Source organism: Dama dama, chromosome 15 (assembly GCF_033118175.1).
Source record: "Dama dama isolate Ldn47 chromosome 15, ASM3311817v1, whole genome shotgun sequence".
Lineage (NCBI taxonomy): Eukaryota > Metazoa > Chordata > Mammalia > Artiodactyla > Cervidae > Dama > Dama dama.
The window spans coordinates 91,225,307-91,251,368 of NC_083695.1; the positions used below are offsets into that span (position 1 = coordinate 91,225,307).

General features: G+C 45.5%; 1 protein-coding gene across 2 annotated transcripts in view; it reads right to left on the reverse strand.

Annotated features, from left to right (window-relative positions):
• The window catches only part of ADAM12 (ADAM metallopeptidase domain 12), a 387,837-nt gene that overhangs the window by 329,911 nt on the left and 31,864 nt on the right, over positions 1-26,062 (reverse strand). Inside the window, exon 1 of one of the 2 annotated variants that reach the window (XR_009696164.1) lies at positions 6,851-7,019. Coding sequence is in view for 1 of the 2 variants with exons in the window: in XM_061162904.1 (XP_061018887.1) it covers positions 6,851-6,955 (105 nt within the window). In the remaining variant the exon portion in view is untranslated. Of the gene's footprint in view, positions 1-6,850; positions 7,020-26,062 lie in introns of those variants that run through there. The other variant, XM_061162904.1, reaches the window with a different exon arrangement.

Genomic DNA, 26,062 nt, shown 5'->3' on the forward strand with positions numbered 1-26,062 from the left:
GATGAGGGTAGAGGAAGGTGGAGAATAAACCATCCCAGGAGACCATACAGTCTGGAAACAAAGTTCCAGCTTTGGAGCCACTGGGTATACATATCTCTATATATTTTTACATTCACAGCCACACTGGGTCTTCATTGCGATGCACGGGCCTTCTCGTTGTGGTGCACACGCTTCTCACTGCAGTGGTTTCTCTCGTTGTGGAGCTCAGGCTCCAGGCGTGTGGGCTCAGGGGTTGCGGTTCGTGGACTCTAGGGCCCTGGGTCTCTGGCTCGTTGTCCTATGGCAGGTGGGATCTTCCCAGACCAGGGGTTGAACCTGTGTCCCCTGCATCGGCAGGTGGATTCTTTGCCACTGAGCCACTAAGGAAGCCCTAGCATACATTTCTTTTGAGGGGTTTCACAGTAGGTATTTTATTAAAAATTACATTCCTAAAGGGGCTTCCCTGGTGGCTCAGATGGTAAAGCGTCAGCCTGCAATGCGGGAGACCGGGGTTCCATCCCTGCATCGGGAAGGTCCCCTGGAGAAGGATATGGCAACCCATTCCAGTACTCTTGCCTGGAAAATTCCATGAACGGAGGACCCCGGTAGGCTACAGTCCATGGGGTCTCAAAGAGTCAGACACAACTGAGCAACTTCACTTTCACTTTCACATTCCTAAGAGGAAGCACTGTCAGCTGGCTTATAAGCTAAAGGAAGCTCCATGTTCCATAAGTCAGAAGACTAACCATTGAGCTTACACAGTCAAGCTTGGGCACCACAGGCCGGCCTGCAGCAACTCCTGTAACGACCAGAATACCCCCTTCGAGCAGAGGAAACTCATTGTCTACAAGGCTGGCCGTGTGAACCCTGGAACAGAATGGCGCATGGGGGGAGTTGTTAAGATAAGACATAAGCAGCCACAAAAGTGGAAAATGTCACATTCTTCCAAGCTATGTAAGACCTCCAGATGATTTATAAGCACCTAAACTTGCTAATGCAAACAGCCAAGGCATCAGAAAAGTCCCTGGTGCTGGGAAAGATTGAGAGCAGGAGAAGAGGGCGTCAGAGGATGAGAAGGCTGGATGGCATCACTGATGCAATGAACATCAACCTGGGCAAACTTCGGGACAGTGAGGGACAGGGAGGCCTGGCATGCTGCAGTCCGTGGGGTCACAGAGTCGGACACGACTGGGTAATTGAAGAGCAAAGTTGCTGAAACAGGTCAGCAATGTCTCAAAAGTCCAGGTTTTCCAAGAGTGGTTTGCAAACCCTCTGCAGAAGTGGAAAGGGGCCCCAGGAACCTCTGGGCATTTGAATAAAATGCAAAAGTTGACTTCTGTCCCTTCTACCTTCTGTAGCAGGAGGCACCTCCACGCCAGTGAGTGACCTGGTTCCCAGGCACAGAGGAAGGCTCAGAGCCCTCAACAAACATTCCGTATCCTCACTGGGTGCCAAGCGCAGCTCCAAGGGGCAAGGAAGGACAAAAGCTGAGAACATCACCCTCAGAGAGGGTACAGGCTGGCGGGAGAAGCAAAACTATAAACTAGTGATGACAACACAGTATGAGCCATGCCAAAGAGCTGAGTCCCAAGTCGCACAGAGTTAGGGTCTAAAACCAGCATGAAGGTGAGGTGGTACCCCAGTCAGGGTCAACATTAATCTTGCAAATACCTTATGGTTTTCATGCATTTGTGCAAGTTCAATGGGGCCATTTCTTCTCTCCTGAACGCTGCTGGGTTGACTTAACGCAGCGTTAAGTTGATTATTTTGGGGTCCCTGTTCTTTAAAGGCATCCAACTGAAGAACCAGACTCAGTTCCAAACAGTAAGAGACTTGCCCTGTTTCAGGTGGAGGGAAGGAGGAAACAGCATTCAGTGCTCACCCCTCATGGCCCCTGCCCTGGTCCCCGGCTCCTCGGCAAATCAGAGGATGGATGTGTGGTTTAAAGTGATGGGTCTGCAGCATCGGTCTCCACCACGTCCCCAGGTTCAGTGTGCATGGAGTGTCTGCACATCACAGAGACGACTGGTGAGGACCAAGACCCGGGGGGAACAAACGCGGCTGGGGAGGTCAGAAGGGGCTGCGCAGAGAAGGTGCGGGCCGAGCTGGGGCCTCAGGAATGAGTAAGACACAGGTGGCGGGGACAGAGCAAATGCCAAGCACGGCAGGAAAGAGCATGGACATTTAGGCCACGGGCTGCTGCAGACGAGCAGGATGGCTCGGAGGTGGGAGGTGAGCCTCCAGAGTCAGGCTGGCCCAGTCTGTACATCATCCTGAGTATCAAGGGAGGGAACCTGAGGCAGATGCTGAGAGAAGCTTCCGAGGGAGGTCTCCAGTCTCGAGACTTGAGGGGGTCGGGGGATGACAATCTTATCTTCCCTGGGCTACTAAAGTGGGGAACATGGATGGGAGGCTGTGTCCATATCAGTACATAATAATGCACTGAGGTAACTGGGAGCTTCTGGCTGGAGCTGCCTAAAATCCATTGGAAGCCAGTGACCCAATCACAGGCGTCAGAGCAGGCGGACTATTGGATTTGCAGTCCATGAACACTGGAGGATGATGGAGAGGGGATCAGACCCAGGTCACAGCTCATCGGAGCGACTGCTGCTACCATTCACATCACCACCATACGTGGGCTCCTACGACCGGTGGCCTGGGTCTCATCCCCCCACCATCATCCTCCAATGTTCATGGACTGAAAATCCAATAGTCCACCCTGCTCTGATGCCTGTGGTTGGGTCACTGATTCCGATGGGCCCTCCAGGCTTCCCTGATAGCTCAGTTGGTAAAGAATCGGCCTGCAATGAGGGAGACCCCGGTCTGATTCCTGGGTCGGGAAGATCCGTCGGAGAAGGGAAAGGCTTACCCACTCCAGTATTCTGCCCTGGAGAATTCCATGGACTGTATAGTCCATGCGGTCACAAAGAGTCGGACACGACTGAACGACCTGCACTTTCACTGGCCCCTCCTGCCACAGGTGGACAGTGAGGCCACTGCAGGGAATGACAAGGCCAGCGGGAGTCCTTAGAAATGTGCCGAGGAAGAGACTCAGCGGAAACCGACAGCTGAGGGACAAAGCCAAGAAGAGGAGTCACGAGCAAGAATTAAAAACACATGAGAGTGAACAAGAGCGCACAGGGTCTCGGGAGCCAAAGGAAGCGAGCATTTCAAAGCAGAGGGAACCAGCGTCGAGATCAGATAAAGAGTGAGAAGCACGCACCGCCTGCAGAGGCCGGGAGGCCACCTGGGACCTTGGCAAGAGCCGTCGTGATGAAGTGTTGGGAGCGAAAGCTGCTACCAAGGGACGCAGAGGACCGGTGGGAGGGGTGTGACTACCCCTCCCAGAAAAGGTCTGACTGCCTCAGGGTGAAAGGGGATGGTTATTTGAGCAAAAAAACACAAAAAACAGGACTTGGTTTTCTCAGCTATGAAACAAAGCAAATGGAAGTCTATGCAGCAGACATTACCTCTGCTGTTTTAATTAGCTGCTATTTGATATTTCAGACTCTCAATATGCTACGGGAAGCTTCGGTTTCACGTTCTAATCCCCTTGCCTTTTTATTTTCCATTTCACGTACTATTTCCATCATTCCATTCTCATTCGAGAAAGCTAGAAATTGGAAATTTCCTGGAGCATTCAAAGGCTGAGCTCCACTGAGGTCAATTCAGGAGCAACCGCATCTTGATACGTCTTCCCTGGACCCAGAGTTCATTTTTTTCAAGACGTAAAATTGGAGATTGGTCCCTACAGATACTTTAAACTCTCAGTATCACCTTACGTCGGGGTGGTAGTTTTTAGTTTCCAGCGTATTTTCACAGACATCGTTTAATTTCATTCTTACCGTGACCCTAACAGGGAGGAAAAGCAGATAAGCCTGTACTCATGTTACAGACCAAAACAGCAGCAAGCAAACAAACCAAATGCTGGGCGCCTACAAGGCACACGAGGTCAGGTGCCTTCCCACTCCTCCGGTCCTTCAGCTACAGGAGCAGTGGCGGTGCTGGCTTGGCACTTGATTTGTAAAGGACGTAATAATATCCCATTCATCTATATGTGCATCACAGATGAGAAAGAGACAGAAAGAAGGAAAGAGAGAGAGAATCTGAGTACCTTTCCTGAATCAAGCTGAAGCAACTTGAAATCAGTTGAATCAAGTTCACCAGCTCTCCAGTGCTGGACGCAGCGGCAGTTTTCACGAATACTGTGATTCTAAACCTGTGTGCTCATTATTTTTTAATATTTTTTTTCATTTATTTATTTGTGCCTGGTCCCACAGAATCTTCAGCTGTGTCACACAACGGGGAAGTCAAAATACCTGGGCCTTTCCTCAAATCAGTTAAGTCAAATGGTCAAAGGCTGGCTGAACAGAAGGAAGCAAGGGAGCAAGGAATAAGATGGGGAGCAGGAAAGCAAGGATGCAAATCCAAACGCCTGCATTCTAAGGTGCAGCAGGCAGAGTCCCACAGCAAACTATATACGTGAAGTGAGTGATATTCTGCACGCTTAAAGATGCACTCTGTGAATGCAGTTTAAAATGTCAACGTGGATGGTTGTTTTGATAACAAGGAAAGATGTACACATATACACCATTTGGCAGACTCCCTATCCCCACAACAAACACACACATCCACCCTGTGGAGAATGAGGGCACGCTCATACACAAACCCCTTTTCCTGCAGGGCCTTGATGGTTAACCACCAAATAAAGGCACACGTGGTCATTACAGAGCCACGATGCGGACTCCACAAGCCATACATTGAAGCGAACTTCATGGCATTACGACAAGATGCTGTCCCCCAAATCACCTAGGTCCCTGTTCCCTTTAAACAATGTCAGTAACCTGGAGCTATTTTAGGCAGTAGGTATGTGCCTACTTCCCTGGGTCAGGAAGACCCCCTGGAGAAGGAAATGGCAACCCACTCCAGTCTTCTTGCCTGGGAAATCCTGTGGGCAGAGGAGCCTGGAGGGCTACAGTCCATGGGGTCACAAAAGAGTCAGACACGACAGCAACTGAACAACAACACATATACCTACTACCCACACGACTCTCGTCCTGGAGGAGTTGGGACAGTGAGGCAACAACAGTGGTCTCTCCTATTGTTCTACAAAGATGGTGCAGGTGGCCCCCGGTCCTCAGGTTGTAAGCTTGGCCAAGGTGGGGTGGGGGGGCAGCCAATACCCCCTCCAGCATGTCTCTTGAGGTCTGCCAGGTGGCTGGCTGGCAGGAAGGATGAAGCTGGAGGTCAGAAACTAGAGCCAACCTGCACTGGTCCCTTCCGGAGGCCTGCTGAGAACCCTCATCAGCGCGTTGCTCTGATACCCTCGAAGGAAGGTTGCCAGATAAAACACAGGACACCAGTTAAATCTGGATTTTGATAAACAACAATACCCCAAATCTTGCATGGGACAGACTTGTGCCGAAAAAACATCCATTGTCTGTCCAAGTCCAAGTTCAATGGGGCATTCTGTACTTTCAGTTGCTAAGTCTGGCAACCATACCACCAGGGAGATCTCCCATAAAAGCTTCCACCACCAAGTAACTTTAGATGGTTTCATATTCTTATATCATTAATTAGTGCCTATCAACATTTTAAATACATACTTTACAAAAATAGTACACTTCTCTTTTTCTGAACCTATCAGATCATTTCTAATTTTGCAAATTAGTAGCATGATGAGATTTTCTTTAACATCCTAGGTTTTTCTTCCAGGAAACAGCATTAGAGACACTGTGATTGGCTTGCACTTTGTAGATTCAGTCTGTGACAGTCCCCATGAAATAGAAATACTGAAAAAGTTTAGATCTGGCCTTTGGATCCTTTAACCCAACCTTTCTGAATGTTCACGTTCAGCTGAAAGTCTCCTTAGAAAGTGAAATAATGAGGTGAATCAGGGGCCCCCAGCCTCTAAAGCTAGTGCCTGATGATCTGAAGTGGAGCTGAGATAATAATAATAGAAACAAAGCACACAGTAAATGCACTTGAATCACCTCAAAACCATCCCTGTCCCCACCCCTCCCACCAAACTGCCTTCCACAAAATTGGGCCCTGGTGCCAAAAAGGTTGGCGATAATAAATCATAAATCATACTATCGTTACAGACATAAAGGTGGCCCACTGCAGCACTTCCAGAACACTACAGAGGATTTTCACAGTCTCAACTCTTTTTTTAAAAAAAAATCTGTTTTCTATTATAAAAAATAATCTAAAAATAGTTCCACATAACACAAGGACAAAGCCATCTGTATGATCTCTCCAAAGAGCTCATATTTCTATAGATTTTATCGCCTTCCAACTATTCCAACAAGTTCTGAAATTTAAGAAAGTCATGTAGATTTGTCAGACAAAACTCATCAAAATATTAAATTTAACCACTAATATTTTGATTATTTTATAGTATTCTTTTACATCACAGAAGACTCAAATCAAACACGTATTGAAGTAATTGCAGCATCAAAGTACATTAAAACTCATTACAAACTTAAAAAAAGTTGCATTAAAATGTTTCTACCAATAATTGACTGATAAAACCAAAATATTGATAAGTAGATGTGAATATAGAAAAATATCCAGCACTCAAGTAAAATGAGCTGGAAGTTGCATATCTGGAAATGTTATCCTTGGTGTATGTTTGAAAAAAATAACTTTCCATGGATGCAAACAGAGCTGAGACCCTCATCAGAACCGTCACGTCAAAATCAATTTGTATTTCATCTTCTTAATAATGAAGATTTCACTTTGTAAGGAAGGATAAAGTTGGGATTAAAGTAGTTAAAGATAAAACTTGAATAAAAGAATACAAATGCAGTACTGTGAGTTTTAAACTCCAATCACTGAAAAGTCAAGGAGGAAAGAGTGAAAAACTGACCTCTGAGTCTGCATTCTTCATTGGGTTCCATGGATCTCCATTCAAAAGAGAGACACTGGCCACTTCATAGGCTCCTCCCCCGTCTCTCGTCCCAGCCTGTTGCATGGAAGGCACAAATTGGCGTCCCAAGTTCACCCCTGTAACACAAAGAAAAACCCTATGCTTATTCCAGCTTGGAAGAGTTTGGCATCAGAAGTATGACACCAACATCTCAATGAAAATACTTGCAAGTTGAATAAGGCCAGGCAAATACCATCATCTAGTATATCATAATTGAGTGTTAAAACTGATTAATTTACTGTCAATCAGACCAAAAGTTTTTGTAACTTAAAGCAAATAAGAGCTAATTTTTTCCCCCTGCAAGCCCTGTGGCATGTGCTGGGTGATTACCATCATCAAAGTATATAATTCTGTCCTTCGACAAGCAACAAAAATCCACGAGCCGTGACTTTTTAAATGATGAATTAATCCTTTGCTTAAGATCAGCTCTATTAAAAGTCTCAAGGCTTTAGCTGTGTTAAGATTAAATCCATTTACTTAAGTCCCAGCGAATCAGTTAAATACAAAGCCAACTCTGCTCTCTGTACTTATGGGGGCTAATTTTATGGGCTTCAGGGAATGATTCTATAGACAAAATTAATTTGTCAGTTTGGACTGACTAGACTGGTTCATGTAAAAAAAAAAAAGTCAATCATTCAGTCAACTATTATGTGATCTTGTTTCCTGGGGTCCTGTCGAACCAGTTAATATACTGACACAGGCTCAATGTAGCCCCATTTCCATAAACAATCCTAATGGAAAGTATAACATTTTTCTCTTCTGGAGAGTATATCACTTTCTTAACAAATACGGTAATTTCTCCAGGCCAGTTCCCCTGTGAGGTCACACTCCTGCTATTTGGCGCAACCACAGTCTGCCCCTCAAGGTAAAGGATGGGAGTTGATTCCCTCACATGTTATTCCCATTTCTTCAACCAGGACTCATAATTTTCAGACCTGAGTCATAATAGCACAGTTTCAAGTTACTAAAGAGTTCACATTTATTGGGCACAAATGGTATTGAAATTTTAATCCTAGACATTTTACAGTTCTCCAAATACCTTTCAATCCACACCATTTTATCATTCTCAGTGTGGAAGTCTGCAGTTATATTCAAGTTACAAAAGGATTACTATTGTACTTGAGTATTAACTGTCTGACACAGCCTCCCTGGAAAATTCTCAAGCTGGTCACAGAGCATTTAAAACTCCCAGTCGTTGAGTGCCAAGGGACCAGGGATGACCTGCACATTGGGACTATGGCCAGTGGCAAAGGGGGTGAGCTGGGCCCCTTGGCCACTTGGGGCGGGAGAGGGAGAGAGAAGACCAAGGGAGCAAGGAGACATGGGCTTGTGGTCTCAGGGCTGGGATGAGCCCATGTCCAGGAGATGAGGGTTCCAGCTGTGCAGGTGGAGGGGGCCAGCTCCAGGTGATGACATCTGTGGACATCTGGTGGAGGGCAGGATATGAGCAAGGAGTGGTTATCAGCATGAAATTCATCAGAAGTCTTTCCTGGCTGAAGAGGAGGCAGTCCATGATGGCTCAGAGACCTTGAATAAATGAGCTTCATCCACCGGCTTGATTTCATGATTTCACTCCAAGCCCGGGGCTTTGGAGTAAGACATCCCCAACATCAGTAGCATCCTGACTACGTATTAGCTTTGGTCCTGGCCCGGCTGTTGACCCACTTATTAGCTCATTCATTCACTCATTCATTCACCAACAATCTGTTAACTGCCTGCCTTATGACGGGCCTTCTAGATCTGATGTCTTCCACTTAAATAGCCTGCTCTTTCTGCTTCAGCCCTCGTGTTACCTGGAGTGAGCCCCCTCTGCCTACACTGTTGGGACCCTCATCTCTTAAATACAGCTCCCCCCACCCCAGAACACTCGGTTCTCCCCATCCTGTGCATCTAAGAGAGGGTCACAGATCAAGCTGCCCTCATGACCTATACTCTTACATTGGGTAGAGATGCCTGGACAAATAAGATGATCGCACACAGTAACCAGGGCCCTGAAACAACAAGGCTAGGGGGACATCCCGTGATGTTCTTGTAACTCTTCTATTAATCTAAAACAATTTCAAAATAAAAATGTAATGAGAAAAACAAGGTGGTGGTAGTTGGTGGGGAAGGCTACTTCAATGGACAGGGACAAGAGCCTGCATTGTTGGGATGGGAAGCATGGAAGATGAGAAACTTCCAGCCCTACCCAGAGCTGCGGGAAGAACACATCGGCAGTGGGTCATCAAGGGTTTTTCTTTTCCATAAAATGAGGCAGAGGGCAGGGAGGTGCAAGGTGGATGATACACAGGAAGCATGAAGACCACCACCTGGTTTCATTAAGATCCTTCTCTAAGCTTTGCCAAGCCCCAGGTCTCACGCTCAGGACCCTCAGTGGGATTTCCACTGAGTTAGAAGTTCCTGAAACAAAGTGAGTTCTGATCCAGTTACACAGTTTCTGCCGAGGTGGACTAAGAGTGCAACTAACAGAACAAATCTTGAAAGAGCGCTGGTGTGTTGTCTGAAGTGGATTAAGAAGGATTTGAAATACCCGCAATTACAGAGTGAACATGGCAGATGCGCCTGAACTTGCCCCTCAACCATTGAAAACCATGCCACGTGCCAAAGAGTTACCCGGGCCAACATTTTAATCCTCTGGAAAGTCAAGTTAAACTGTTCAGAGAGTGAGTGCAAGCATTTTAAAATTTCCTCTACGTAAACAAACCAAGTTGATTATAAGCTACTCTTGGAAGTTCTGTCAGTTAAGTTTCCAACACAAGTGAATTGTTAAATTGAGTACTTAATCACAAATTCAAATGCCCCAAGGCTGGATAAATCTAAACCTGGAGTCCTGCTCACCACCCAGCCACCCTAGGGAAGAAGGGATAGTTTCCATAGGTATCCCAGCCGTGATGCTCACAGGCCTGGAAGGTTATCCTCCAGGCCTCAGAGACTTAGAGAAAAACTCTTTGAATATAATAGGACTCACTGAGAAGCTTCCTGTCTTAGAACAGGGGTCCAACCTCCGGGCCATAGACCACAGGGGCATTAGAATAGAAAGAAAGTGCATAATGGGGCCTCCCTGATGGCTCAGCAGGTAAAGAATCCATCTGACACTGCAGGAGATGCAGGTTCGATCCCTGGGTGGAAAAGATCCCCGGGAGAAGGAAATGGCAACCCACTCCAGTATTCTTGCCTGGAGAATTCCACGGACAGAGGAGCCTGGTGGGCTACGGCCCATGGAGTCGCAAAGAGTTGGACACAACTGAGCGACTAAGTGCACGGCAAAGTGCACAATAAATGTAACGTGCTTGAGTCATCCTGAAACCTCCGCCACACCCTAGGCCATGGAAAAATTGTCTTCCATCAAACGAGTCCCTGGTGCCAAAAGTGTTGGGGACTGTCTTAGAAGAAAGGAGAAGTGTCGTGAAATCCAGGTCTCCTTAGCCTGTGGGGGACCAGGAGAGGCAGTAAGCCTGCATCCTTGACTTTGGGGGGAGAAGGGAGGCCTTTGTGGGGGTTTCCTCTTCAATAATCAAACTGAAGCTGCATGAACCAAATATAAAGAACGTATTAGTCCCCTGGACCTTTCTCTTCCCAGGGGCTTAGGAGAAGAGAGAGACAGTTATTTACTCTCCTGAAGGCAAAATGTTCCAACCATTGAACACTTCCCTTTTCACCTACATATTCCAACATCTTATTCCAAAAGAAGTCCTTTGGGACTGATTTTTTCCCCCTCTAAGAGGCCTTTATTTCTAAATATTCCAAAGAGAACTGAAAGGCAGACTGTGCCAGTACTTGTAGAATGTTGTGCAACCTTTTAAAGAAATTGAATAACAACATTATTTGCTGAGGACAGTGTTTACTATCTATATACATGGATAATGAAGCCAGCTCTCAGCTTTTTAATTGGTTGCACAACATCCCCCCAGCAGTATATGCAGTCAGAGGATGGTTTCTTATGAGCTTTGCTTAAGTATTTATACACTGGTATTTCTTTTAGATGATGCAAATAAAATTTTTATTTGTGCTGCATGGATAGACAGAATAAATTATACACAGCTGTGAGATATCAGAATGTATTTTATGGATGATCTTGTTGACAAACCATAAAAGCAGGCTGCACATTCAAGCCCTAGAAACCCAGGGAAAAAAATATGACCTTAGAAAACATACTGTTTCGCATACATTTTGTTTTTGCCAATATTTGGGCATCAACAAAACTCAGTTGACTAAATAAAAAAATGTGACTAGCTTATCTTGGGGAGGAACTTCCAGCTTTCTTTCTGCTGAGTAACCAGATACACGGACTGTCCTTTTGATAAAATGGCCAATTAGCGTCAGTCTCACAGCAGAAAGAAGTATATCAGATATTTAGGTTTCTACCACAATTATCTTCTGTGACAATCAGTGCTGCTTTCCCATGAGACATGCATGTGCCTACTATGCTTGTCTGAGATTGTCATCTTCAGACTTGATTATGGCTGGTGAAGAGGGAAGTTATAGACCTAGTTCCTTAAGCAAGAATCTTTGCAGCGATGGCTTTTAAGGTCTTGGAAAAGCCAGCAATAAAGACATCCCCTATAGTACCTTCAGATCCTCCCCATGTGAGTCACCCAGAGCCTGGCTACCCACGGAAGCCTTGCCTCCTTCCTGTTCTGTCTGGCCAAGCCTCCCTGGCCTGGCTTACTAAGGGTCATCCAGATCACCCTGCTGCCCACCTAAGGGCTTCCGCTTCCTTGCGGCAGAGATTGACAGGGTTTTGAGATACTTACATCTTCAAGCCACAAGACCTGGCCCTGGTCTTGACTCCTCTTTGATTTACCGCCCTTGATCAAAGACTGCATCTAAGGTGCTACCCTCTACAAAATAGGGAATAACATTCTCTCCCCTCATAATTCCCATAGGGTTGCATGCTGGCTTGCTAAGTCACTTCAGTCGTGTCCGACTCTCTGCGACCCTATGGGCTGTAGCCCGCCAGGCTCCTCTGTCCTTGGGATTTCCCAGGCAAGAATACTGCAGAGAACTGCCATGCCCTCCTCCAGGGGATCTTCCTGACCCAGGGATCAATCTCACATCTCGTCTCCTGAATTGGCAGGTGGGTTCTTAACCACTAGTGCCACCTGGGAGGGCCTGATTCTCATGGGGTTAAGGAAGCTCAACCAAGTCAGGACAGTCAAAGGGCTTCTGAAAAGCTTAATGCATAAAATCAGTCTAGGATGTCCGAATCCAAGTTTACAGACTTGTAGGCAGTGTTTCTCCAACCAAACACGCTAACAGTGTAAAGATGACAGCTCCATGCCTGTCATTAGACTATGCGGGGGTTAAGGTGCTTGGGAGGTATCCATTCAAGTTGCCCAGTGAGCCAGTGGGAAAACAACCTCTGATAAGGCTACTAGCCAAGATGAAACTTAAAACACTAACCTAGAGTTCTGGCTTTAAAGCAAAGTCACTATCAATGCCAACACAAACCTAAGAGTAGAGGATTAATCTGAGGTATACCAAAAAGAGAATTAAGATAAACAGTCCTTAGAAAATCTAGGTGGGGGCAAAAACTGAGACCACCATTACGAACTGCAAAAGAATAGGAGAACAAGGCCCTGGAAACTCACGAAGCATTTTTTGTAATCCCAGAGCACTAAAGAAAATCTCATAGGTTTGATTGAGCAGGGTATTGGCCCAGGGGACTATGATGGCAACGTTCCCATAAAGGACAAATGTATTTCCTTGGTTCAGATTCCTATCTATAGTCTTAGTCAAATAACAACATCACTCTCTCATCTCGTCTGCAAGCTCCAAGGGTGATAATTAGGGGTGTGATTATTTTTAAATGGTATAGCTCAAGGATGTTCAAAAGAACCATGTCAAAAGTTTATCTTAAAAAGAGTAACTTTACAGTGAAAAAACACTATGTCAGCCAGATGATCAAGGTCAGCGTCAACAGCCACAGTCCTGTTGTTGGTAGGTACTCTTCATCGGATATTATGAAAATGACACTTTACCTCTGATCGATCTAATCCTGAGACAAATGCCAATTCAGGTCATCCTATATTATATTTGGCCAGCACATCTCAAAACTGTCATGGTCATCAAAAACAAGGACAGTCTGAGAAACTGTCACAGCGAAAAGGAGGCGAAGGAGACATAGCGACTAAATGTGTTGAGGACTCCTGCCTGGGATTGAGGAACGGAAAAGGAATGTTGGGTCAAAAGTAAGGAGATTGGAATAAAGTATGAACTGAAGTCAAAGACATTATGTCAATATTGGTTCACTAATTTTAACAATTTTATAGTTCTCAGGTAAGATAATAAGAGGGGAAACTAGTTACAGGGTATAGGTGTACGCACGCCAAGTTGCTTCTTCAGTTGCGTCTGACTGTTTGCAACCCTATGAACTATATATAGCCCACCATGCTCCTCTGTCCATGGGATTTCTCAGGCCAGAATACTGGAGTGGGTTGCCATTTCCTTCTCCAGGGGATCTTCCCGACCCAGGGATCGAACCCGGGTCTACTGCAGCTCTTGCACTGCAGGCGGTTTCTTTACCTGCCACTACAGAAGCCTATGGGGTCTAGGGGAACTCTCTATACTCTCTTCCCCATCTTCTTATAAATATAAAACAGTCCTTTCAAATAAAGTCTATTAATCATCATTTGAGGACTCAGTCTGCATTTTGCAAGAAGACTGCACATCATTCTAGAGCAGTTCAGTATCAAAGGGCTCAGAGATGGATGGCTGTTATCACTGATGGCTCCAAATTCCAGCCAAGTGGAGTCTCTACCTTCATCTCTCTTCTAACATTGCTGGTTGTTCAGATGGAGGAAAGATGCAGTAACTGTGGTCACGTGAAAGGCATAAAGCAGTTAACTGACAAGGTTTCCTAGAGTATGAAAAGGCAGAGTATGCAAAAGCAGTCGACCCTTAAGCAGTGGAAAGGCCCCTGGAAATACACCCTGAGAAGTCTTCAGAACACAGAAACAAGTTGCTATAAAAACGTCACCTTTTTTTCTCGTTATCGGCTACAAGACTCTGAAATAGGACAGAAGTGAAAAGTTGGTTTAGGGAGGTTACACCAAATGACAGTCACATAGATACTTTGATGAAAGGATGTTGAAACAGAACCAGATTCGCTCAGAGCCTAAGGTTGGAGCTATCCACACTGGAAGGCTAAATTATCAAGATACAGCCTGACGGAATGGAAGCAGCTGCAGTATTTTCAGTCAGAAGAGTCAGTATTTTGTGCACCAACCCCCCCCCCCCGCCCAGAGACTACATGGATGCTCTGGGGCTAGTCTCTTGCCCTGCCTGATACAGAAATCCTCTAGGTGTCCAGGAAGACTATGGACCATTGTCCACTGCTGAAGGCTGGTGAGAGGGTCAACAGACATCATGGGTGCAAAGGGTAGGTGGGTGTCATTTAGCATAGTTTTTTGCTTTTGCTTTGTTTTAACCAATCTTTGGAAAGAAATACACTGAAATGCTTTTGTAAGTTTTTTTTTTCTCTGAGTGTTAGGGCTGTGAGTTCAGTGTGTTTCTTCTTCATGTTTGTACGTATCTCTGATTTTTCTACAAACAGACACATTACTTCTATGATGGACAAAAAAATTTAAAAATCAATCATTTGAACTCATGATGACAAACCAACTGATTTATGATGTTTTACTTTCTTACCAGCTTTCCTGGCATTGCAGATTCACTGCCTTGGGCACGCTAGAGGGGATAGCCCGTTTGGAAATTAAAGCAATCAAGTACTATGAAACAATTACAATTTTGAAAAGATGTTTTATACGTCATTTCAAAATTCAAAGAAAGCTAGTTATTGCTTCCCATAAATGTTTCAAATGGATTCATACCCCAAGCGCAAGTTGTCTCTACTACACATAAAAATAACTTTTCATGCCTAAAGTGTTTCCTATCTGCAAAACCATTTACAACATTAACTTATATTTTAGACTCCTTTGCTGGTCATTGTAAACTAGTGCAAGTCCTATTTAATAAATGGCGAGAATGAACTAAGAATTTATACTGGTTATTTCTAATATTTCCCAATAATAAATGGCAGAATTAATAACAAAACCCAAGCCCTCTGCATTTCATATGCATTCATTCACTTTGTCCTTCAACACAGGGACAGAGAGATGCTGCAGGAATTTATTTGTAATACTTTGGATGGTGGAGGATGGGGGTCAGAATTTTCAAACAATGATGTAAGGGGAAAATGGAATCAATTATTAATATCTTACCACAGGAGCAACTTTTGGAAGTGGAGAACAAAAAGAAAGGAACAGAAACATATTTGTTCCCTTCACTACTGTGTAGGGAAGTATTAGATGGAATTAAACAATGATGATTGAGCAGCCATTTGGCATCTACACTAAAGACCGTGGACTTTCTAATGGCGCTAACATCCTTGCTGTATCATTGTCATCATGGGCCACCTTCTGCAGAAAGTCAGTCAGTCGTGTCCAACTCTTTGCAACCCCATGGACTGTAGCCTGCCAGGCTCCTCTGTCCATGGGATTCTCCAGGCAAGAATACTGGAGTGGGCAGCCATTCCCTTCTCTAGAGGATCTTCCCAATCCAGGAATCGAACTCAGGTCTCCTGCACTGCAGGCAGATTCCTTACCATCTGAGCCAGCAGGGAAGCCCCTTTCTGCTGAAACACACCCCCAACTTGGCAGCACTTGGGGGCTCTGGTTTTCTTCTACTTCTCCAGCCAGATCTTGCCTTCTCCACTCATATTCCTTTCTCCCGCCTCCCTTGGGGGACTTGAACGTCCCCCAAGTCTCAGCTCTTGGACATCTTCCCACCCTCCTCTTACTGTTCCTGAGAGAACTCATTAATTTTTAAATTGATGTTGCCCAAATCAGTATTTTTCCATCTGGCCAGTTCACCCAAGTGCAGTTTGTAATACAATATCTACCGGACACTAATTTCAATGTTTCGTCACCATCATCATCTCAAACTCAGCATGTTTAAAAACCAAAGGCTTCATTCCATCCCCCAGTCAGAAAACAAAACATTGTCCATCATACATGTCTTGCCAGAGGCACCAACATTCACCACTTCCTACATCACATGGCTGGGCAACATCTTTAACATGTCGTTTTTTTTTTTTTTTTTAATCACTCACATTCAACAACTCTGGCTGGGTATTTTATGCTTTTTGTTTTCTTCTGTTTTCTCAAAACTCTCCTACTTTCTAGCTGAATCCTTCTTGGTAGCCTCATCACCTGAAGCTCCCTCTACTCCAATCTCAAAGGACAGGATACATTTGACAAGAGCAAAAGTCTATGGCAGGGTTCTCCTTCAAGAGAGTGTGAACACAAAGGCCTTAATGCAGGAGAGAGCTTAGCGTGTTCTAGAGCAGAAAGGGTCAGTATGGCTAAAATGAAGTAAGAAATGGCATGGACAGAGGTGTGAGCTGAAGTATAGAGGGTAGACAAGGCCTAGATCATGCTGGGCTTTCCAAGGTAGCATTTGGGTTTCATTTGGAGGGCAGTAGAAAGGCATCATAGGATTTTATGTAGAATAAATCTGATTCATTTTGGAAAAATTCTCTGCTGGAGGATACAGTGTGTGAAGACTGGAGAAGAATGTATACATAAGAACTATTCATGGGGCAAAATGCAAGGCTGAGCATAGATCCCATAATTAATAAACATTTCTAGATGACAACAGTGAACACTAATAACAAGTTGTTGTTGTTTAGTTGGTAAGTTATGTCTCTTTTGTGACCCCACGGACGATAGCCCACCAGGCTCCTCTGTCCATGCGATTTCCCAGGCAAGAATACTGGAGTGGATTGCCATTTCCTTCTCCAGGGAATCTTCCTGACCGAGGGATCAAACCTGCATCTCCTGAATTGGCAGGTGGATTCTTTACTACTGAGACACCGGGGAAGTCCCAATGAATTAAGTGTTGTGCACCAAACCCCATTCTAAGTTTCACCCGTTTAACTTCATAATGACCCTTGGATGTTTATCGTCATTTAGTAGATGAAAAAGCTGAGGCACAGAGAAATTAAGAAATTTGCCTGTGGTCCAAAAAACTATGAAGCCACCCAGACAGCCCACCCGGACAGCCAAGCACTAGGATCTGTGCTCCAGCCACACCATGTGATAAACAAACATCACACACAAGTGTCCAGGAAACACTTGGCACAAAATTCAGATTCCTTCTCGAGTCCTACAAGTTCTGGAACCCCAACCCCTGAGAGTTCCATCTTGCCAGCTCTGCTGTGACCACACTGACCACCCCTCTGACCCACCATATGTCCAACTATGTCTGACTTCGTGTCCTTGGTGTTTGCTGTTCCTTCTGCTGAGAATACCCTGCTTTCAAACCTCTGCTGGCCTTCAAATCTCATTACTTACATCTCAGCTCAAATGTTAGCACCTCAGAGGGGTTGCCTGACCTCAGAGCCTTCCTTCTACCCCACGTTTCTCTCCAGCCCATCATCCTATTCTGTTCTTTTAATGGTACTTACAAGCATCCAAACTCATTTTATCATTTTGTTTCCACTATCCCACTCCCAAATCTAAAATGGCAAGTGGTAGGGGCCTTGTTGAATGGCTCAATTGGTAAAGAATCTGCCTGCAATGCGGGAGACTTGGGTTAGATCCCTGGGTGAGGAAGATCCCCAGGAGGAGGGCATGGCAACCCACCCCAGTATTCTTGCCTGGAGAATCCCCATGGACAGAGGAGCCTGATGGGCTACCATCTGTGGGATGGCAAAGAGTCAGACACAATTGAGCGGCTAAGCACACAAGGGCCTTATTTATCAAATTGAGTGTTCTATCTTCATACTGAAACAAGTATTTGGCTAATGAGTTATGACCAAATGAATAACAAGTTCTCACGACCTTGGGATCATACTGATGGCAGGGTGGGTCCAGGGGTGTGGTTCTCATCTCAGAGGCTCTGATGGGTGACTGAGTTTTAGCTCGCCCAGCATCATCTGGCTCCTCACAGGTTTATGCATAGACCCAAATCCACGCAAGCCTTCTTTATAAGCCAGAATTTCAACTTACTTGTAATGGAAAAGAACTGGCAAGTCAGCCAGAATCTGCATCTAAAGCACTGGGTTCATCTTCTCCCCAACAGGAAACCTCCCTTGAAAAGCCAAATTAAGATCAGAACAGAGAACTGAAGGACGAGAACAGAAATCGTCATCATGGAAGCCCAATATTTCCTTGTCTACTCAAGAGTGTGTACCTGCCGTGCTAACCAAGGGAGCACTGAATCCCAGCGAGGGCAGCTGCCCACCGAGGGTCTTGAGCACAGGCTGATTATTTGAACTTGAGTGCATTTTCTACAGACTCGCTGAGTTCTCGAAGGCGGGCTCACCAAAACTTGTGAAATTATAACTTGCTTGACTCTCATACCATCCTTTAGAAACACTTCATTTTCTTTATGAAAACCATGCTCTAAGTTGTCACTCAGGGAAGAGTTTCTAGACCTAAATCCCACGTGTGTTTATGAGAAAATATATTCTGAATTCCAAAATGCAACACTGAGGACTACATCCCCTGTCTCCTCTTCATTTCTCCACCTGCTGGAAATTCAACTGTGTGGATTCTGTGACTCAAGCCAGAATGTATGGGGTGGGGGGAGCAGGGGAGGGAGGAGTAGGGTGAGACAGGGAGCCCTGGGCTGGAAGGAGGGTGAGGATGGGGTTGATAAGTTAGACAGCACCTGCCTAAGTCCTAAGGACCAAGGGGCAAGTGTGGCTGTCTGAACGCAGCTGCTGATTTCTATGACTTTAATTTTCTCGTTGTTGACTCTGTCCATTGAATTTGGGAGGTCCCTAATTTAAATAGTTATCAGTTCAGTTCAGTCGCTCAGTTGTGTCCGACCCCAAATGATTATGACATAGGATTGAAGTCTTGCATTCCAGAAAGTTTCAGTTCTATGTGATTTGACAAATACTGGCTAGGCATCTAGAATGAATCAGAATGGCATTTAATAATTTTGATTAAAAATACTTCTGCTCTCCGTTCTCGAAACTGAACAATGTGCTTATCTGTCTTTAAGTCCATACTTCACCTCACACAGGTAAAGCCAAAGAAGTAAAGAAAACTGTTCAGTTGAGGAACCTTTCAACAATTTCCTCTCAACAATACCCAGCTTTATTCTGATATAACCCCACAGGTGAGAGAACTCACCCATCCTTTGCTGGCCATCAAGTTTCTTATGAGAGCAGATGTACCGAGTGTCATGGCATGTGAAGTCACTTCAGTTGCATCCGAATCTTTGTGACCCTGTGGACTGTAGCCCGCCAGGCTCCTCTGTCCACAGGATTCTCCAGGCAAGAATACTGGAGTGGATTGCCATTTCCTTCTCCAGTGGATCTTTCCAACCCAGGGATCGAATCCGCATCTCTTAAGTTTCCTGCATTGGCAGATGGGTTCTTTGCCACTAGTGCCACCTGGGAAGTGAGCATTATTGCCGTTGTTTAAAATTCACACAAATGATGCATTCATTATTCTATACAGCCTTTCCATTCTCTGTGAAATTAGCACTGATCGTCACCCAAGCACCACCGCTGTGAGAGGGCTGCCAACAACTCCGGGAACTGGTTCTGTCTTTCCCTGTTGCCATTTCTGGTCATCCAGCATGGCCAGTTGAGTCAACAAGAGGAGACACAGCTTTCTGTGGCCACCCTGGACTGATGGAGGCAGGTGAAGAGTGGAGGGTGCGCAGAGGTGCCTCCTGCCTTTCTGGATCTGAACTAGGACTGTTCCCCATCCATTCAGCAATGACCAGGCCGTGGCAGGATGACAACTCAGTAGACAAATATTATAAAGAAAAAGCCCTATAAAAATATATGCCCATTGGTAAAGAAAAAAACATATATTTCTTTGTCGTTTCAATGTGCATTTATTTGTCACTGAGGTTGAACTGTTTCATATTTTTTCAGTTATTTTCTTCTTTTACTTTGAGGATTATTTGTTCATAGCTATTGCCATTAAAAAAATATTCTTTTCCATTATGGTTTATTAGAGGAGATTGAATATAGTTCCCTGAGCTATACAGTTGGACTGGTGTTTATCCATTCTATTTGACTGGTCATTTTTAACGGGTCTACTTTTTTCTAATTTATGTATGCACAACTATGAATTAAGAATATTAAACAGGTTTATTTCCAAAACAAAGAAACAACTGCCGAGTTAGCCAGACTCCTCCCCTAAGAGTAGAGGCTGATCATCACACACCCACTGGAGATTTGTCTTCTCCTCTTCAGAGTGGCGTGTTGGTAGGTCATGTTGGATGACAGCCAACAGCATTTCAGTGTTCCATGTGAATTAAGGACAGTTCAAGCTCTGCCTTTCAACAAAGGCGGGGCCTTTCTAATGTACACAATGGAGGACATAGTACTTCACCCCTAGACTAGCTGAGAAAATTCAAGGAGATGGCTTGTGGAAAGACCCAGTACTCAATTAGAAGCAGCCGTCACAGAAGGAAGGAAGGAAGGAAAGAAAGCTTTTCCAAGTGTAAATTTCCTCGCAACTGTCATGATGTTCCTTCCTGAAATTAAAGTTGACTCTGCCCTCAAGGATTACAAAATCTAGTGAAGGAAAGAATAATATCTTGAAGAGCAACCAGAGCTAAATCAGGAAGCAAGATGCAGCTGAGATGTCCAGGAAGCCTCCACGAAAGGGGTGCCAACTATACCAGGCTTTGAAGAGCTGGATGTGGGCACTCACATGTGGGGGAAGGGATGTGAGGAAGAGCAGGAAGAGAGGAAAAGGCTTCCTAGACATATAGCCCAGGTCCACCTACATGACACAGAAACGAACAGCAAAAAGAGAAAATATGAGGAAATGGATGTATGTGACACCCAGGTGGCAAAGAACCCACCTACAATGCAGGAGACATAAGAGATGTGGATTCGATCCCTGGGTCGGGAAGATCCCCTGGAGAAGGAAATGGCAACCTGCTTCAGCATTCCTGCCTGGAGAATCCCAGGGACAGAGGAGCCTGGCGGGCTACAGTCCGTGGGGTCGCAAAGAGTCAGACATGACTGAGCAACTTAGCACACACACACGAGGAGGAAAAAGGTATTGGCCCAGGTTCAATCAGAAGTGCAATAGAGGCGATCTATTACTGCTCCGTTTTCAGACTTTGTTCAAATAGAACATTTGTATTTATTATATGGAAGGGCTGGACTGAGATCTCCTCCATCTTCATCCCAAAAAACCTTCATCACTGAGGAATTTTCTTTGAGAGTCACTGTTTATGACAGTGGATAATAAATTAGGATCTATGCAGCGTTGCCAGATGTAGAAAACAAAAATCTGACTTCTAGCTCTATCTGAATTTCAGACAAATAGCAAATGATTATTTTTTAGTATAAGTATTTCCCTTGCAATGGTGGGGACATACTTATACTGAAAAAATACTTGATGTTTATCTGAGACTCAGATTGATTTAAGAGACCCCTATTTCATTTGGCTATGCTAGATTCAGGCTTCCTTGAATAGCTTACCAGCCTAAGAGCCAAAAATTTTCAACCAATTATTAGTAACACATTCTGGATTTGAAATTTGAAGTTAACATGTGAATATCTGGAACGGAATTATTCTCCATACATTCAAGGTGTCTGACAATATTTTCTGTGGCACAGAATGAGACCAAATCACCTAGTGACATATTTTAACGGAAGAAAGACGATTTCAAGCTCACTGGAGAACACACCTCTTAAGTAACTGGATCCTCTTAATCTCCTGGCTTGTCTAACCCAACTGCTAGAAGACAAAGTCTATACACAATAAAGAGTTTCATTCAAGAGTCCACATGACTCTATCCATCACTGAAGCACATGTTTGGCATGGACTGAAAGCCAAAAGCAGTCTAACAAATATTTCAAAACTGAATTTATATCTTTCTAACACATGGTTTATATACGGTTGTAATACCTAGAGAGCTTTGCAGTTCTCAAATAATATCCTGGCTAAAGTACAAATGATGTCTGCCGCAGACCACAATATCAGAATTATTTGCTTTTTAAATATGTTAAAGAAAGCTAAGTTTAGGAAGGGGACCACTGCCCAGAGATGCCTGTTTTAATATGCAATTGTTAGACAAGACTAAGCCCAAAGAGACCCACTAGAAGCCAAATATTTGCATAATTCCTAAAACAAAGAGGATACTGCTCTCAAAATTTCCAACTTTAGAGTGAAATTATCAAGGGAGGGAACTTATATTTTAATACATTCTGAATCTTTATTCATCTAGGAAAATCACCTGAACATGACGTCTGTAACAACACATATACTAATACATTTGTTTCTGTGATTCAAAACTAGAAAAAGCTAGCATCATGCCTCTTTTGTATGCAAGCATGCTCAGGTCTACTGGTCTGTTCTTCTAAGTGATTTTCCCCATAAGACAAATTTCCAGATGAAACCCCCAAATTATTGAAAAATAGATATTTAGCTTTCAATATCGAAAAAGCCTCAGATGCGTAAATTTTTTATTTTTTTCATTCCTCCCTACCCCATCCCCCCACCATTGGAGACACAGCTCCAGGCTCTTAGAGAGTAGACATATTTACCACTGCCTCCCTATGAAATTCTTGTAAATATTTCAATACTTCCCTGTTCCCAAGCAGAAAAATGGAAACACTGAAATAACTCAGAGAAAGCACAGTCCACGGCTGGCACGGCATTGTAATTCCACGAACTTTTTCAGTGTGTCCTAAAGATTACTTTTCACGAGAAGGGCTGGGGCGGGGAGCAAAGAAATTGTCACATCAATTTTCTGGGGAAATAATACAATTTATAGTTTGTAATTTGACAGTATCAGCGTAAATCACAGCCATATGGAGAGAAACTCTCTCCTCCTGAAATCACACATACACAGATTTACACACACACACACACAGTCAGTAGGCAGAAGCCTGTAGTGTAATCGTTGAGAAAAGGATGGGGAGGGGACAGAGGCATGTAGGCCTGGAACGATGACCGCGTCCTTCACTGTCACCAGCATTCAAGGAAATGCCTGCCTAGAGCTGGACTCTGCTCACCTCTTGGAAGATGCTCTATGGAGACTTGTGTGTGTGAGCACGTGTGGTTCACACATGACCGTCCTGCGCCAGCCACCTCCCACTTTACAGTTTACAAGGTGCTTTCCCTACGCGCGATCTCACTCCACTCCAAACTGCTGCAGGTGGTTGTAGGGGCCCCGTTTGACCCAGGAGGGTGGGCGTGAGCCTTGAAGGAGTCAAATGCCTCATCAGAGCTCACACCCCTGGCAGCTGGCAGAGGGTCAGCTCACACTCGGGGCTTCACCTTGACGTGGTCACCTGAGGCCCAGACTCGCTGTGGTCTGGGGTGTCGGCCATCCCCCAAGCCCTTCCCGCTTTCATCTTCCAGGCGTTCATGTTCGTGCTGGCCTTCCATTTGATGGCGACACCACCTCCTCCCCAGTGGGTCCCAATCAGCTGCTTAAGTCAGAGAGAACGGGGCGTGGTGATGGCCAGGCTTTCAAGAGACACCAGGGTGAGGCGAAGACGCACCCGAGACTGTTGCCCCGGGGCCCTAGGTGCCAAGCTCCCCTCTCCTGGCGCGAAGCTGGCACCCAGCAACCAAGGTCCGCTGACTTTTCACTTCTGTCCCTTGACTTCCCCCTCCAGCTTCAGATTTCCTGGGGCCACCTGGACCTCCCAGATGTGGTCCGGTGCGCTCTGCTGGCCCCGCCCAAAGCGGCGGGGTCTCCAGTTGGACGGGCAGGTCAGTTCCCCGCCTCAATGACGTCACCTTGCCTGCCTGAAGGATGGCAGGCTCTTACCCACCGGGTGGTGGTGATCTACTAGATAAGTCGTATCAGACTCTTTGCGACCCCATGGACTATAGGCCGCCAGGCTCCTCTATCCATGACATTTCTCAGGCAAGAATACTGGAATGGGTTGCCATTTCCTTCTCCATGGGATCTTCCAGACCCAGGGGTCGAACCTGCGACTCCTGCATTTCAGATGGTCTCCTGCATCGCAGGCAGATTCTTCACCGCTGAGCCACCCAAATGATTCTGAAAGGAGCAACTCCATCCTGCCCTGGGCCCTCTGAGTGCTGTGTCTCATTTTCCTGACATGAGCCTGTGCCAGGGAAGGTGGTCATCACCTGGCTGCCTAGGAGCTGGCCCCTTGAGGGAATGTGGGTGTCTTACTCTCCTCTGCGACCACAGCACCTCGGTCCTTAACAAATGCTAAACACACGTGCTGAACAAACACACTAGAGACAGAGAGGCGTTCCAGAAGGCGTCAGCTGATGGGCACGAACACATGGCCTGGCTGATGGTCTAGGTCCAGGGTCCAGGAAGAAACTGCAAAGCTCCCCACGGATGACACAAAGCCCCGATCGGTGCGCGGCGTGCCCAGCCAGGCCCCAGTTGGCCTCAGGTGGTGTCTACACACCCCTGATCCCAGCCTGAAGCCTCCACCTGCCTTGGGACTCACACCCAGGGCTGGACCATGGGCAGCCCTGGAGGGTCACTTGGGGGTTCTGGACCCTTCCTTCCACCCCTGTAACTTGGCCTCCTCTCCTCTACCCAGTTGTGTTAGGATTGCCACTGAAGGAACTTAGAGTTGTAATCTCAGGACGCAGCACGTATCAGGGCCCCTGGAAGGGTCAGACCCACCAGCAGGCTGTGCGCCAGATGTAGGCATAGCGTTAGGTCAACAGGGAGACAAGTCATTCCCTTCTCCGTTCCCACTTAAGTCTTCTACTGGGGACAAAGGCTGGTGGGTACAATGTGCCTCCCACCTCCCTCGCCCCTGCTAACCACCCTTCTCATAGAGGGAGCAGGTCTCCAGCTCAGGGACATCAATTGGCGCCATTGCCTGGAATTTAAAAGCAGTGTTTTGTTTTCCTTTGATTGATTTTTTTACACTTACGACAAGTGAAACTAGTCTTCTATTTATAGTATGGAAGTACAATTTTCTTCTTGAATAAATTTAAGTAAAATATGTATATCGACTTAAAGGAAAATTTAGGACAAATAAAGAAAAACAGTATGTAAGTAAACAATAGCACAGGTGACATTCATTCAAGAATAAAACAGTAATGGACCTGTAGTTGCCAGTGGGGTGGGGGAGTGGGAGAGATGAATCGGAAGTTTGGGATTTGGGGATTAGCAGATGCAAACTATTATATTGAGAATGGAAAACAAACAACGTCCTACCATACAGCACGTGTGTGAGTGCGCGCTTAGTCGCTTCAATCATGTCTGACTCTTTGCCACCCCATGGACTGCAGCCCGCCAGGCTCCTCTGCCCATGAGATTCTCCAGGCAAGAACATTGGAGTGGGTTGCCATGCCCTCCTCCAGGGGATCTTCCCCACCCAGGGATCGAGCCCATGTCTTCTGAGTCTCCTGCATTGCAGGTGGATTCTTTACCCTCTGAGCCATCTGGGAAGCCATTTAGCACAGGGAACTATATTCAATATCCTATAATAAATAATGGCAAACAATATGAAAAAGTATATATATATATATATGTAAAAATGAATCACTTCGCTGTATAGCAGAAATTAACACATTATAAATCAGCTATACTTCAATAAGATAAAATTTTAAAATAAATAAAAAGTTATGTAGGTAGACAGGTATAAATAAATAGATAGTCACAGAGAACTTAACACCAAATTGGGAAACTTGGCAGTGGATGGACCCTTAGACCACAGCTGGACGGCATGGCTCTGCGTTGAATTACTTAAGGGGCTTGATAAACAAGCAGCCCTTCCCCCAAAACAGCAGAGATCCTTACTCAGGTTGGGGTACCAGGTGAGATGATTGCAATGCAGGCCATCCATCTGGCGGACTAACGGTCCCAGAGACTCTGGCCTTTGAACCAGTACTACTGGCCACCAGCCTAAATAGAAGCACAGAGGCTGCTTCTGCTAGGGACACGTCCCTGTTTGGTGATTCCCACCATAATCAAAGCAGGCTTCTCTTTACTGCTCCAGAATATCCATCTTTCATCCATGACACATATGAGCGTCTCCTACATACTATATGGGGCTTCCCTGGTGGCTCAGATGGTAAAGAATCTGCCTGCAATGCAGGAGACCTGGGTTTGATCTCTGGGGTGGGAAGATCCACTGGAGAAGGGAATGGCAACCCACTTCAGTATTCTTGCCTGGAGAATCCCATGGACAGAGGAGCCTGGCGG